General features: G+C 34.2%; 1 protein-coding gene and 1 long non-coding RNA gene across 3 annotated transcripts; both read right to left on the bottom strand.

The window, feature by feature from the left end:
• Positions 1–4221: 4221 nt before the first annotated feature.
• Positions 4222–9458, bottom strand: Hand (heart- and neural crest derivatives-expressed protein). The gene is made up of 3 exons (XM_072007355.1): positions 8792–9458; positions 7319–7956; positions 4222–5012 (listed from the first exon to the last, which is right to left on the bottom strand). Exons 1-3 carry the CDS (start codon positions 8874–8876, stop codon positions 4878–4880), a joined length of 858 nt encoding a protein of 285 aa, XP_071863456.1. The 5' UTR covers positions 8877–9458; the 3' UTR covers positions 4222–4877.
• A 3289-nt stretch (positions 9459–12747) lies between these two features.
• Positions 12748–16423, bottom strand: LOC139989208 (uncharacterized). 2 transcript variants are annotated; one of them, XR_011800286.1, is made up of 3 exons: positions 15524–16423; positions 14967–15206; positions 12748–14592 (listed from the first exon to the last, which is right to left on the bottom strand). It is a non-coding gene; the product is annotated as an uncharacterized lncRNA (long non-coding RNA). The 2 variants fall into 2 exon arrangements; XR_011800285.1 differs by having other exon boundaries at positions 12748–15206.

Genomic DNA, 16423 nt, shown 5'->3' with positions numbered 1-16423 from the left:
TTTTGGTATTTTGAAATTAAAAAATTTTTGATAGTTTGGTATTTTGGCATTCTAGCATTTGTATATTTAAATATTTCAGTATTTTGTTATTTAGGTACTTTAATATCCTAGTACGTCTGTACATGAATATATAAAATACCGTAAGATATAAGTAATTAGACTAGTAACTTTGAAACATATAGAAAGTAGGAGAAAATTTCATTAAGCAAAATGAAATGTAATTATTCTGGAAGTACATGCATTTAACGAATTTGCAGATAGCCTCCATTTTTTTAAACGGAACTATCGTTTTATATATATGTTTTTATATACGAAATAATGTGTTATTTTATTTTCTACAAAAAGGTATCAAGAGGTACTTGAGTCTAAAAATACAAAGTACTTGTGTAAGTTGAAAAGATATTTTAATTTTGTGTAATGTATTACACATAAATATATTTACGGGATAATGTAAGAAACATTAAGCTTCTAGTATATCACAGCAAGCATTCCCGTTGGGTATTTGCGAGATACTAAATCCGAACACTCGGACAGAAGACATAATCCATCTTAGAGAAGAACAGCATTGTTTACATATGACGCACAGTAGTTTCGAAGGGTAAACAATTTGAACCAAGATTTGTAGCCGTACTAGCATAGCGTAGCTCATTTGCTCCTTTTTGTAATATCTCCAATGTTTGTCTGATAAATTCCAATACTCAATGAATCTACTCGGATCTTAAATACCGATTCTTTAATCAATCCATTTCCTACTTTATCGACGCATAAGTTACGATAAAATTATATACGGTACAATAGTTTTCAAATAATGTAACCAAAATGTTATGACTAGACTGACGCGAACGTCTACACAAATTTATATTTCTGTGAATACAAGTAAAGAAATGGAATCTAAATAGAAATTTGGTTTACACTTTAAATGTTATAATTAGACTGCTGATTCTTATGTATTTATGCATTTATATACCTCTAATTTGTTTATGATAAGTACTCTTCCAAATATTTTTACATCTTTGAATATTATCCGCACATACATTTTTATACTTTTAAATTTCCTATAATTATGCATAATTTATGCATATAAATATCAAATGTCTAGTTATGGTTTTCAAAGAATCAAGTTATACTTAATTTTCTCATCTGTTGATAAAAGAAAAAATATCATCTCAAAAAAATAATTAGGAAAACATATTTCGTAATCGAACTACCAAAGTTTACTATGTATATAACAAAAATATCGAGAACTTGAAAACATCGATTTTCTTTTCATTCTTTTACCCCATGATTAAGAAAAGTAACGTTCAAAAGGAGCAATTAGGTAGAGAAGGTTTGCGCGACACATGCTAAGGGCAGTTTTTCACAAGACGCCTAAGTGGTCGACCGTACTTGGACATTCTCGCGAGTAAGTATATATGTACGTGGACCTTCGATACTTGTCAAAGCAAACAAACGTCCGCTTCATACTTTTTTCCTTTGGCCTCGTATACACATTTGATGCGCGTGTTCACGTTGACATACACTTATACAAACATATACCCACGCGTGATTGTTCCGTCGCGATGCTGTTTCGAAAATATTCCCACGTAAGAAAGGCTTTTTCTTTTCTTCTTAGTTCTTTTCGTTACATCTTCATTTGTCAAATCACCAAACAGTGGTAGTAAGAAGTAGAAGGGGAAATGCAAGTAGAGGGGCGAAGATAATGGAAGTGGGGAGAAGGTTAGGTTTTCGTATTCGGTCGACTATCAATGAAATTAGTTTGAGAGGAATCGATAACGGAAGTGTTATACATATATAAAATTATTAAAATTCCAATCTTTCATATAATAAATTTCGGTTGCATCTAGTTAATTCTTTTAATGATTACCTCGTTATTTCATTTATAGATAAAATCTTTTTATGAGAAACCTATTGTAGATATCCAAATGAATGGATAATATATACATCAATCTTTATCCGACAAAATAGCAAAAATAGTATTGAAAGAACAATGTAATGTTCTTGGTTGATCTTAATCTTTCTCCTATAATTTCTCCATCTCGTGTACTTTTTCCCTGAGTTATTCATTTCCTCACCATACATATACATATGTGCATATGTATGTATTAAATTTTTGTATAATATGCAAAAATATACAAAATAACCAAAATTATAGTACCAGTTATAACACTTAGTAGATGAATTAAATTCTTACATAGGTAACACTCTTTCAGTTCTAAATATCCACAATCTAATAATAATATATACGGATCCGTGCATATGTATACTAGGTCCCTTTCGTACTATAGGAATCGTACATGGTCTCAGTAGCACAGCAGGGGCTTCATGGTAAGGTTTTGACAAGGAAGCAACGATCTCTTTGCTGCTACCGAGAATAACCGAGTTCCTTAGGTACTGCGGAGTGTTTATATCGTCGATTCGGGCCACGGAGGTGTTCTGCGCTTCATCAACCGAAGAGTTTACAAAGCGGTACCGATTCACCTCCTCGTGTTTAACACCTTCTACCGGGAAAGCATGTGCCTCTTTGTTCTCCAAAAAAGTATCTACTTCTGCCTTCACTTTTTTCATTTTGTTGTTTTTTTATTTACACATTGAGTTTCTAGAATATTTTCGTTTCATTGCGCTCTGCGATGACCTAGTACGTAGATGTTACAGAACGACAATCAACTCGAAGCTCAATACTGACAGACTGACCGATGATTATTTATTGGAATGAACGTCGAGTGGTGCTATATTATCATAAAGATATGAAGATAGAAGCACACAAGTCGTATGATACCGTGTAAATGAATACAATATGGGGATAGAAAGAAAATGCTGCATAGAGGCCCCTTCTACCCTTGTCTAATTAGGCATGCACACTGCTGCCGCTTGTTGATCAGTGTTACACTTACATATTTATGATATGAATGTGCATGTGTTACTAGACAAGGATACAAAAGATCTCTAACAGCGTAACAGAATAACATAATCCATTGCATGCTATGATTGGTATACGGATGATATCACTCACATTTTCGTATCATTGCTCATAGAATGAGGATAATTAGTCATAAAAAAATAAGTCCAGTACCTAGAATAAATTTCATTATTCAACCTAACCTTCACAGTTCTACAAATTGGTTTGGATTTTTAAAACTATTTGATACTGATTATTTAATTTCTTAATATCATCCAACTTATGAAACATATCCGATATTTTTAATATAATTTAGTGTTTTCATTTAGATATCATGGAATTCATCAATTAATTGGCTTCCTCTTATGCGTGGTTCGATTGATCGAGGACAACAGATTTACAATATACAAAGTCGACAATGTTGTCACTATGCAGTTATCGATGAAGCTAAATACCGTATCGTTGTCAGATAAAAGTGCTGCAAATATTTAGTCTTGATTAATCGCTGCGCATCTACTTGTTTATTTGATACTCAGAAAAATAATCTGCTATGGAATGGTACAGAATGACAAACATGTCAAGGATGATTAAAGATCATTTATTATAAACCAATGAAAATTAATATACTGTACGTAACTCTCTCAAACTATACTTGCATGATTTTCTCCTAGAAAGGAAGGACAGATGTTGTATGGATGTAGGGGAATCTTCTTTCCTTTCAATAGATGTATCAGCAACACGCTCAGATTAAGAAGCTGAACGTGGATCAAGTACCGGCGCCAGAAAATCCAAGAAATTTGAAACCGTCGCCGAGGAACAATGCTTTCTCAGCATGTAACTAAGGAAAACATATCTTTCAGACAAGTCAAGACCTCAACACAAGAGCCAGGAGAAGGATCTATTTGACTGAGATTGAGAGCTCTTCCTCTGTTTACAAGCTAGACTTAGGATTGTTTCCGTTTAATTCTTACTACTTAATATTTGCAGATTTACTATTATATATTTTTAAAACATATAAAATGTAAAAGGGGAGAGAGAGAGAGAGAGAGAAAGAATACCCGAGAGCTTAAGTTACTAGATACCCTATTTATTACTAGTGACTTTTTACTTTTTATACATTGTTAAAGATAATCTATACAAAAGTTTACAAGCATCTTAAATCAATCGACTTGCTTAGATCTAACGAAAAAATGATATCACTTAAATTCTTTAACTGATAAAAACTGTATGAAATTTTGATTTTCGATGAAATATCTGATATCCAAACTTGATATTATGTATATTATCGATTGGTTTCGTGAATTGATTTTTCCTTCAACAAAGAATAAAATGTCAAAGGTTAACGTAGAATAAAATGTGAAAGGATAACGAGGTGACGTAAATTATTATCGACTAAGAAATAAGATACTCCTATTTACAGGCAGATCTATACTCGCAGACACGTATTTACAAACGATCGCTTGTATTTTACAACAGACTTATCGATGCTTTCTGCGTTCAAATAAAAATAATGCCCTATTTTTTATTGAGATTTAGCAAGTTCTACTCGTAACAGAAATTTCAGAAATCATCAAAAGTGCGAATCTGTTAAAAAAGTCTTTTAGAAAGAAAGAAGGAAAAGTAAAGAGACTAAGAGAATGATTTCAATTTTTCACCCACTTATATACACACATACACATACACAATACTTAGCGTAATTTTTACACTAACCTTATCTCGCAGCTATGTGAATAAATTAATCTTATTTTATACCGCAATATTTCGTCGATGATGTAAAATGAAAGAGTAACAAATATTTTTCTTCTTACTATTTATGTTCCACGAAATACTTGATAGCTGTCTAAGAAAAGTTGAGAATAATCGAAGGTTCCTGGCTAGCCACCAACATTAATCTAACTTTCAATTTGTTCGGTTTCTCGATAATGACGGGAGAACAGAAGCCATAAAGTGTCAGAAATAGATAGATCGGAAATCGATGATTTTATTGCATCTGGTTGGTAGGCGATTCCTGCTTCAATTCGAGGGCCCACATATGCTGCGGCCAACCAGTTCGGCCTTTGCTTTTCGATGATTCCTCAGACCCGAGGCCTGATGCTTGGTGTAAATACGACTCGTTCTGCAATGAAAAATTGAATACATACAAAATACGTCTATTATAAAATATTTATATTCTCTAGATTTAAATATTATTTATATTTTTTATCGTCGCATATACATATTTATGTTTTTTTTATCTCTTATTTTTTATTTAAACTTTAATATATACAGAATATAAATATTTTATAACTATGTTTTATATCGTTGTCTATTATTACATTTAGTATTTATTACTTTACAATTGTAATCTTTGCTTACATTTATATTTTTATGTAAATTCTAGTTACCTAAAGTTTGAAATTTATATGGTAGATATGACAGATCAATTGAAGGTTGATGACCTTGGAAACAAAGAAAGTTCTCTTTGGGTGGCGAGGAATCACGGAAAACAGGAGAAACCACGAAACTACAGGGTGGTCCAATAGTCATCTTCGAAATTTAAGTTACGGAAACAATCTAAACTATAATATGTAGTCGAAGAACCTTTGATACCTGGTGATCTAACCGCAATCCAGTTTATTCATCACTTCACAAAAATTCTTTTCTTCTCGTTCGTTAAATTTTTAGTCGATTCTGTTGAATTTTAAACGTACCAAACACTTGTTTGTCTAACTGAACATTTTACGTATGACATATTACAATTCTATATTACCAATTCCACTTATCATTAATTAATTAAAAGAATCGATATTAGAATGATATTTGAAATACACAGGAATATAAAATTCGTATGGAATCATACTGGAAGCATTCTGAGCGGAATAAATTTTAATCTCCAACATCTCTGATTAGGCTGTTTGACATCTCTAACAGGAATCGTTACTAAACACCCATTTAATCAAAGGACTACTCAGTTCTGTTTGCAGTAAAAATTTGTCAAGATTATACTAAATTTCTCATTTTCAAATAAACAGAACAAGTTACATGCATGAAAATTTATTTGTTGCCTGGCATCGATAAACTTATTTTGTCACAATGCGGAAGACAAGTATGTTATATGCTCAATTGAGAACATTCGTTTCGATGGCACGTGAACACGATGAGATTTTTCTCCTCTGTCTTTCTTCATCTAAGAGTTTTAGTATGACAAGTTTAAGGTCGAGTTCTCAGGCGTCGACGAACGACGTCCAATTAAAGAGAACGATGTTTATTCGAAGGCAACGCTTACGAAAGTGTTCCAGGAGATTTAAAGGAAAGTAGACGAAGGGCATAAATTCGTAGTTGAAGTGCACACCGCCGATTTTCGCTGTGGAAGTAGGCTCGAGGACCCTTTCAAAGTATTTTCAAGTTTAGACATAAGAATATGATTATCTTTTCGATTTTGAAGTTTTCCAAAAGAGATTTAAATTATTGACGATGTGTATTTATTTATCGCTTTCTACAATCTGAGATGTTTAGGTCATAGAACGAGACCTATTTATTATTACAGGAAAAAAAAATATTTATATTTCCATACTTCAAATGTAGAAACGGATATTAAAAATATCTATGAGCATTTACAGAGCAAGACCTTCAACAAAATGGTAACGCTGTCTTATTAATAAATATGTAAATAAGTATGTCGCAGAGATAAACAAATGGATAATATACGAAATAGTCTATTGATTATAACATAATAAACCAATATTTTCTCACGTTATTATATCTCACATCGAATATGAAACACGCGAATATAAGCTGAGACCTGTCTCGACTTGTCTGAATCTGCCTATATGGGATATCAAATTCGCTGCTACTTGATAGTACAATAACTTGCTAAAAAAATAGTCTATCATGCAATATGATACATTCTACGTATGATAATATTTATATTGGAAATTTGTCTTCCGCTATATTGCGTTAAGACAAGTTTCAGCATGTCTAGAGCACATTACTATGTCTAAATAATACTCCTTTACAACAATCAATCAAAATACAAAAACTTCGCAATAAAATAAAACTGACCTTCATTTTCATGATCGAAGCTTCCAAGTGTGAGCTTTCTAGAAACTCTAACGTTTCGCTAGTAATACAGTTAATTTTATGAGAATTCGGTTGACACGATTGAACGTATTTTCACCCGGAAGTTTCGATTATATTAAAGAGGCAGCTACGATATTTATATAAATTATATTTGTTGGAAGAGAAAAGAAGATATAATCTTCACATTCAAAAGTGCAGAAGTTCATTATTACAAATAATAGCTGACAGTGAATTTATAGCATGAATGTATATAATTTGATTTCTGTTGGTTTACTCAAACTGCTAGAAAGTAGAGCTGCTTCCTTATTGTAGCCTTTTAAATTCTAATTGCACCGTGAAAGCTCGAAATTTCTAAAAACTAACCTGATTTGCCTGAGCCGTCTTGTTCCTTCTGCCATTAGACAAAATTTCAGCGCGAAAGGTCTGCGGCTCTTCTCCTTCGTCGCTTTCCAATACCGCCATCAGGTATCCAATATACGAAGCTGCCAACCTCAATGTTTTAATCTTCGACAGTTTCGTATCCGCCGGAACATTGGGTATACAATCACGAAGATCGGCAAACGCATTGTTAATACTTTGTGTACGTCTTCTTTCCTTCTTATTCGCTGTATTTCTTCTTTTAGGCCTAACGACAACTCCGCCGTCTCTAGTTCCTTGTCTGAGATGTTGTTGAAGCGATCCATCGACTTGATTTATCGAAGAAACTGTCGAATAATCGCCGTCTCTTCTGTGATTTTGTTGTTGATGATGATGGTGATGATGTAGGTGATGATGAGAAATATCTTGTTGAGGTGGGTAAGGCAAATTGGGATAGTGTTGGCTGATAGAAGGGTGTGGATATTGTTGCAGGGATGAGTAGCTTGGTTCTTGGACGCCGATCTCTTCGATCAGGGGAGGCGTCGAGGCGGTGGGACTTCCGGCGCCAGAACTACCCCCAGAGATCCCGGAATCCGCGCCCCAGTACGTCGATTGGCTATCCGCGTCGGGCATGTTCAGCGGTCCTACAAAAGAGAAATGGAGAATTTTATATATCTAATGGCGAAAAGTACAACAGTTTTTACGTGCTTAAAAATTACTTTGTTTTTACTATATTTTATTTTAGATTTTAATTATTATCTCGTTTAAGGAATATCGTTTTATTATTATGCTATAATTTCGAATGCGTTTAGTGGATTTGTACCATTTTTTGTGGCGCTTTTTGTTTCAGCGATTTCTTTTTCTTATTCATTTATTTATCGTGTTATTTTACTATTATATCAATTATCTTTTACAACGTCTGTGTTATTCATTAATTTATTCTTTGACAGTTTATAAGATAATAAGATAAGATTTTTAAGATAATATAATATAAATGTGAATAATGGAATTGTTGAATGTTAATATGAAGATACTTTCTCAGACTTTAAAGATCTTCCTTATTATACTATTTTCTTTCTAATAATTAAAATAATTCTGAATTATCAATCCTCTCATAATCTGAAGATTACTTAATATTCTACAAGCAAAATTCTCCATGTTTCACGAAAAAAAAATGGAACGATCCAAAATTTTGGAAATTTTGTCTATATTTAGAAGTCACCTTTATTTTCGAAGCAAACACATGTATGCAAGCGCTATTCGAAACTATTTCATTTTGCGTAATAGAATTTGTTTTCTACATTCTTCCAGTTTTAAAAGTACTCTAGTCTTTTTGTGGGCAAATCGCATAGCGATACTATAAAATTTTGATAAGATTCTCTTTATGATTCCCAGACAATAAACCATATTAACTAACATATTAATAAAAGCTATAAGTAGCTAAAAAAAAAAAATAAATATCTATAGAATAGAACTTACCATATGGTAATTGCGTGACGTAATTGTAGGGTTGATGCCATTGCGGATAATATTCCGGCTGCGCCTCGTAACCCCCGAGCATCATTGTAACTTCTTTTCCTTCACTTCCTTTCCTCGCACTGTCACAATAACTTCACCAATAAAAATCTCACTAGCGATCAGCGAATCAATCGCGTACAAAGTGGAGTCCGATTTTTTTAAATATTTTTAACCCTAATTTAATTGAGAGTTCTTCCATCAATCGCAATTCTTCTACAACAGATCGTTCTTGAAATCGATTCCTAAGAATTTTCTGAAAACCTCGAAATCTTCGTTCGTTGAGAACTTCAATTACACAAAATTTCCAACCCCAATTATCTAAACCAAAATGTCCAAAAGCCGAAAAAGATTATCTCTTATAATTCCTTTTCCTTAACAATCCGAAACGATTGAGAAATCAGTTGGAATATTTCTTATCCGAAGGAAGGCATGAGGGATGCGACGAATGATGCCGCGTTTCACTGGTCACGAGGTCACTGCGTTTCCGGATGCGGTCCAAGTGCCACTGAGAAAAGAACGCCGAATTCGGAGGTCGCCTCGAGTGGCTGGGTTATTCCGTTTGGTACTCGAGCACGTCGCTGGTGGGTGTACACGCAGACTCCAGAGGGAGAGAGTTGAAGCTTGTGGAGAGGAATCAAAGGGCGGAGCTCGAGCTGGTTTACGCCCATACAGCGCATATCGTTCGATTCAATTAAGAAATTGAACTGAACGGGGAATCAGCCAACACCGGAGTGCATGATTTATATAAATAGCGAACGCAGAGGATCCGATATATACCATGGATCTAAGATATATTGGACACGCTATGGTAATTTTTCTTTTCTTTGTTTTCCTTGTTTTTCCCTTAGTGGATGGTGGTGGTGATGGAATTTAAAATACAATAAAATATAATAATAAAATATTTTTGAATTGGTGATCTTTGTTAGAACTTGCTAGAAGACACTTAATTAATTGTCAATGATTTTTTCTTCAAATGAATTTAACGTTCAGTTCTATTTGTTCATCCCCCTTTCTCTGGCCATGCCATTTCATTTTCTCCTTCCCCGTGCAATAAGTAAGTTTCATCTATTCACAACGCATTGTGGTTTTATATTATACGTATTATACACGTTTTATAATATTTATATAAATATAGATACTGCTTATGTGGTAACTTAACTTTCAGTTAAGATTAGAGTTTCGACCAATTATGACTGCTTCTGTGTCACATCGCTAAATTGAAGAACAAGAGGATTATGGAGCTATTCGTGAACATGCCTTAAATCTATAATTAAACGTCAAAGAAAATTGGGTGCATCCGTCTTCAATAAATACACTTCCACGAATTTCATCCAAGAGCGTCCTATTTTAAAATTCGTTGGCGCACTTTTAATCCGCAGTGTCGGAGCAATACCAGAGAGGGGGATGCTCAAGTGGCTTTCGATAAAGGGTTGTCGTAATTAGCGGCAAAAAGGATTGAAAATAGTAGTGGTCAGCGCACGATCCTCCTCCACAGCTTGGAGCTACTTTAAGTGGCTTTATCTGTCTTTTTCCCAGGGCCGACGCTTCTCCGGATGGCAAAAAGCCCCCTCTGTCAGTGTACGTTACCGTCAACGCGTCGTCGCTCCACTTTTTTACCGATTCTTGCTCGCGCGACTCAATGTCGAATAAATTAACATACTTATCTATAGTTTGAAGCTACGCCCAATGTTATCTGAGGGATTAAAAGTGGATTTAACTTTATTTCCAGGGCAATGTCTCGATTGATTCGATGGAAGAAGATACGGGAAGGGTCTTTGACATTTATCTATCTTGTTTGTTATTGAGATTCTGATTTATCTTTTTATTCACAATATCATCCTTGGTACTTACTTTCTGTGTAATGAACTAATCTCATTCTTCTATATTCTACATCATCAAACTTCCTTTTTTTCCTTTTTGATTTCTGGCAAAGGCTATCTATATTACATGTTCTCATGATAGATTTCACACGTCTGACAGTTGACTAGTTCAAAGTGAAGTTTACGACGATAAAGATGATTTAAAGGCAATTTTCTGAGAACCAGGTCTTTTTCGGTCACCCTTCATTCCCTGGTCAAAAGGAGAATCTTCGGTCGGTGTTTCTTGAAATGCGACACCGTTCGAATTTTTATTAACCCAGATCAGGGATTGCGTCCCCTTGACAACGAGCTACTGTGAATGTCGGCCTGGAACGAACAAAAAGGGTTTGTTTATTATTCCAACAGCCAAGAGTAACCTTCCCTTCGGCTACCACTCGTTCATTACCAATCAAAGTCTCCGTTGTCTTCATTCTTTCCATTTGTTGTATAGGATACGTATATTAACATTTAATCTCCCATTAATTAAATCGAAACAATTTGTAATTAATGAAATAAAAATGTCTATTTCTTCTACGCCTTGTAGAACCATTACTTTCTTCTAAATCTGTCCCAAAATTCATGTTTCCCTAAAAATACAACTCATTAGTATCTTTTATAACACATTACTATCTTAGATATTTATAATTTGAGATATTTTCATTTGCCTTTCAAGTTTTAAAAATTTGGATAAAAATTGTATGTTTCATAAATTTATTTTTGTTCATTACGATATACAGCATATTTTGATTTTAATATGAACATGATATGAATGAACTGTGTATTAGAAGGGTCGCCTGTAATATTCGGTACTTTCCTTAAAAAAAAAGACCATAAAGAAAAAGGAAGGGATATCTTTGGTATGCTTACCGATGGCCCGTTCACGGTTTAAAGGGCTACCGGATTTTCATGAATGAACCCAGCGAGCGGACGTAGCAAGAGGAAAAGGCAACCGGTTTTAAGGATCGTCTACCAGTTTATGATATACAGAGGACACGTGTACGCGATCCCAGTGTTTATGTTTTCAATTTGTGACACCGGAACGGATCCGAAATCTGGCATGATTGTGGATCGCTTTAAACAAGTCATCCTGGCCTAACGATCGTAACTAATTTGTATTCTTTCTTGACCCTCCACCCTTCAGTAGAAGATTTCTCATTTTCTTGGAATTTCTTTCTGTAAAGTTGGTGAAAGTATGATAAAGATATAATTTCGTTATAATTGTGCAAGATAATTTTGTATATTATTTTTTCTTGTAATATTGCAGCCTTGCAGATTTTGTGACAATTATTTTGTGAAATTTTTAAAGAAAAATTTGCAAGATGTAAACTGAACTATCTAATGTTTGCAAGTATGCAAATTCAAAAGCGGAAAATCGAAAATTTAAAAATATGAAAGCAGTAATTGTGAAGTTTAAAGTTTTGATAGCGGAAATTTAGAAGTTTAATTTTGGAAATTTAGAAATATAACAATTCGAAAACTGGATAAATCTATTTTAAAACTACAGCCACTCCATAAGCTGAAATCCAGACTATACAGGAAGTTGAAATGCTGATTGATTTCAATATTCCAACCTTCAGCCTCTTTCTTTATTTCTGTATTTATCGTATATTTTGCGAGTTTTTCTTAGAATACTAATTTAAAACATGTATATAGATTAATGGAATACATTCGGCAGTACACAATAGGAGATACAGCAGATACATTAAAAAGTCTGCATAAATCAGGCTGAATTAATAAACACGTTCCAGTCTACAAGAATTAACCAAAACGAATTTACTGAATAATTTTTTCCTATACATTTCACAGAACAATAAAATTCCTCTGCTCTTTTAAAAATGATTTTACCTATACAACTTCTCGATTGAATACTATAATTTCGTGATATAATGATAAGGTAATTAGAATAAGACGCTACATTGTCTGCCATTTCTCATATTAACGATTATCAATTAATCAACGCTTCAATTATCCTGCAATATTCATAAAAAACCGAAATTTTCACACATATCCGCATAATTACTTAATTACTCAATTACTCAATCAATCAGGATCTATTACCAAGTTTTATTTTCGGTTTTCCGTGGCTGATCCGTAACGCTCGATAGTTTGTCTGTCTTCGTCCTTCCTATAGGAGCTCCATTAATACTCGGTAACGCAATAAACTATATTTAGGGGGCGGCATGGCGTACACGTAGTATGATTTGATATCTCCTGAAACGCCACATGGCCCCTCTGAATTTCTCTCTTCCTCTCCGCAACTGCTGTCTTAACCTTATTCTTTCTCGCTTCCTTTTTTCATCTTCCCTTTCATTCTTCCTCTTTCTGTTCGATCTTTCATTTCTTTCCTTTTCTTTCCGTTGGTAGAAGCTCACCATTTATATAGCCGTGTAAGTCGTGCTCCTCTCTGAAAGATTAACTTTTAATGACCATCGATCTCTTTATAAATCTCTCTAAAATTTCTTGCCACTTTTTTGCGGATTGGTCCAAGTTCCTTCTGAGGCGATAGATTAGGTTAGGTTAATAAAGATTGGCAAGAGTGACATAAGTATATAAATTAAGTGGATGGAACTAGTTTCATTTGTTTACAATTGAGGTTAGGACACTCTCTCTTTTTTTACTTTTTTTAAATAAAAGCTTGTCATATTGAATATGTTCTAGTGAATTTTGTGAATTAATCAAAGATTATTCTTAAGAAGCAATGACGAATCGAGAATTGATGACTGTTTTGGAAAGTTGCACGGGAAGTGCGATCGTCAGGGGAAAAATGAAGAAAGATGGGAAGAGGAACCACGTGTCATCGCGAGAAAAATAAATAAATTTCTGTTGCTGCGTTACCGACAGAGCGCAGAACACCGTGGTTCAACTCTTTGTTTACGTCTGCTGGCGTTTTTCGAAAAAATAGCCTACTTAACGACGGAAATAATAATTAGTAGACCGGGCTGTTCCAGAAACTCGAAGCCACGAGACTGGCACGCGTTTCGCGCGGAAAAAATTGTCCCCTAAATGGGTCACTTCATTATGTTAACATCAGAGTGACGAAATTTTAATGAAATTAGGAAATTATCGTTATTGTTATTGAACAATTACAAGATTAAGCATGTATACTTTGGTTGTTATTGTATTATACATATCTTTCAGACTCTGTTTAAAAATGAATCGATTAGATATTCGTTCATCGTTGTCCTGAAATAGTAACGTTCACAGAATGCAATAAAATGCAACAAAACTATACATGGTTTTTCTCATATGTTTACCTCACTCTCAATTTCAAAGATCCAAAACCAGCCACCGTTATCCTAAGCTAACTAACCATGATACTTCTAATCAACATTCTACCTCTCAATTCTCGTTATCGCCGGAAGTCACTTAAACCTTGATACATATATCTATTTAAGTAATAATCGCGACAGCTCCACTCGTGAAGGGCAAAAGAAAAAAAAATTGAAGGAGCGTGCGTCGCATGGTTGAGAAGAAGAAGTGGGGACCAGCAGCTTCCAACCACGGAGTGGAAGGGTCTCGTATCAGTCCCGTGGGTGCGTGGTCGTCCAATTCGGTGTCTGCTACTCGACACAGGGGTGTAAAAGTGGCGAGGGGACACACGCACCGCACCGAAACGACGCGCCGTCGGCTTTTGCGTTGCTGGAACGCAATCCAGAACACCTTCTTCTAATCACCCTCTAATCGCTCCTACCTATATTTGTGGGAAACCGCACCACACACCATCTACATAGGCGCCACCTTGTGATTTGTGAATATACTTGAGTTGTCCCTTCCGATAAGTCATTCCTTTTTTTATTGTATTTTTTCATAGCTTTCGATTCTATGGTCTTGAAAGGAGATTGGATGGTTTTATTTGAAGATTATAGGGAAAGATATTGTCTTGAGTGTTGTTCCCTTTCAAATCTGGGGAGAACATACATTAGGATGATTAACACTCTTTATATGTAAATTTTACAATTAGACTGCGAATGTTTATGTAAATTTATATGCCAGAATATGCCAGAGGAAATTAAACTTGAATGAAAGTGGGGTTTCACCCCACAAATTTTATAATGGGAGTTTTTAGCGTGATTGTTTTACGTATTTTTGTACATTATGTGCATCCTTTGTGTTTGCTCAGTTTTAAATATTTCATAAATGCATGAATATTCGCAATTTATGGTTGATCCGCAGATCTGATTGATTAGTGATTTGGTACGTATGTATCTAGTATAGATTTTCATATCTTCTATTGCTTGATTAAATTAATATATACTTGTATTTTGCGGTTTCATTACTTGTATTACTTCCAAGAATGGAAAAGAGTTGGTTTGAAGAAGTTGTCCCGGAAAAGTGTGGGTCTCAAGAAAGGCGTGGTAATCGACCGCCTGGCATCAAAGAGAAGAAATTAGTCGTGTTCAGAAGTGGTCGGTCGATCGCGCGGCATTTCCCTTTGACAACATCTCGGGGTCTGTCAAGAAGTTTCTGCGACCAGACTGGCAGCCAGCCACTCGACCAATCACTTTCTCCCTTATCCCCTAGAAGAAGAACCAAAAATAAAAAATAATACAAGGAAAAAACGAACATAGTAAGCGTTTGGGAAGAATTCCGGAAAAGAACAGAGCTGCAAATAGATATATTTTGATAGTCAATTTGAAAATTAAAAAGTTTAAAGCTTTATAAAATTAAAAAATTTGGACATTTGGATGGAGCTTAGAGATATTTTTTAAGAATTCAAAAATTGATTTGGAAATTTACAAATTTAGAATTTAGATTTATTTTTAGCTATGTATCACATGGAATTGGTAATTAATGATGGTATTTCAGGCAATAATACTCATAACAATATATGTACCTAATTAGAAGTTATGTGCTGTTGATGACTGTAACTAATTATTTAAGCATGGATACCATGTCTGGCAACAATCGAGTATAAAACCAGATGCCTTCCGTTATCACTAATAATTTATTTCAGTTTTTCTCTCCAACTTTTCCGAACTTTGTCATACATGTATGTATAGGTTTACGAGTCTGACTCATTCGATTAACATTCTTCGATAATGTAGCTTTTGATCCGTGCAGCCACTTAATGACTCATACTTGTGTAATACATCGTTTCATTTAAAAGCATTATACATACTTTTGAAGTTTTTCGAAAAAAACAATCACGGAATTGTTGGACGATTGATATATTAAAGATTGATAATTGTTTCTAAAAATATTTTTAGTTATGATTAAATGGGGCCATTAAAACGATAAAGCAATACATCATCTATAATTTCTTTTTTTCTATCTTTACTTTTATCGTTACTTTATTACGTATTATTTTACTTATCTAATAGTCCTTAAGGTGCTTCGGTTTTACCATTTGACGTTTTATTTTGTTTTGTTAATTTGTTTTAATTAGACATTAATTAAAGCCACATATTGGAACAGCACGTGTGACTGTAGAGCAAGGAAACAGGTGCTAGCTTACGTATTTATGCCACAGGTTATCCCTAGGGATAGCTACCGTTTAGGGTGAATCTCTTTGACGTTAGAGGATATTCTAACCCCTATGGTCTAAACACCGAAAATACTGCAATTAATTCTGTCATGCCGGAAATCGTGGGCATTAAAATTGAAAAATCTTGGTTTTCACATGTTCCCCGGGTTATTGATTATGTATACTCTTCCGTAAGAAATTAAAAGTTAAATAATATTTCACATATTTCTGGATTTCTTACTGAAAGTAAAATATTATTAATGACAATTG

The sequence above is a fragment of the Bombus fervidus genome, chromosome 1 (genome assembly GCF_041682495.2).
Source record: "Bombus fervidus isolate BK054 chromosome 1, iyBomFerv1, whole genome shotgun sequence".
Lineage (NCBI taxonomy): Eukaryota > Metazoa > Arthropoda > Insecta > Hymenoptera > Apidae > Bombus > Bombus fervidus.
The sequence above is the reverse complement of the archived record's forward strand: the minus strand, read 5'-3'. Positions and strand labels throughout refer to the sequence as shown.

Bases quoted from the DNA above. Each gene is read 5' to 3' on its own strand.
- Hand (XM_072007355.1), bottom strand. From the start codon at position 8,876: ATGATGCTCGGGGGTTACGAGGCGCAGCCGGAATATTATCCGCAATGG. The intron at 7,957-8,791 runs GTAAGTTCTATT...TCTCTTTTGTAG, and splicing joins CGTCACGCAATTACCATATG to GACCGCTGAACATGCCCGAC. The intron at 5,013-7,318 runs GTTAGTTTTTAG...TTTTCATTGCAG, and splicing joins AGACGGCTCAGGCAAATCAG to AACGAGTCGTATTTACACCA.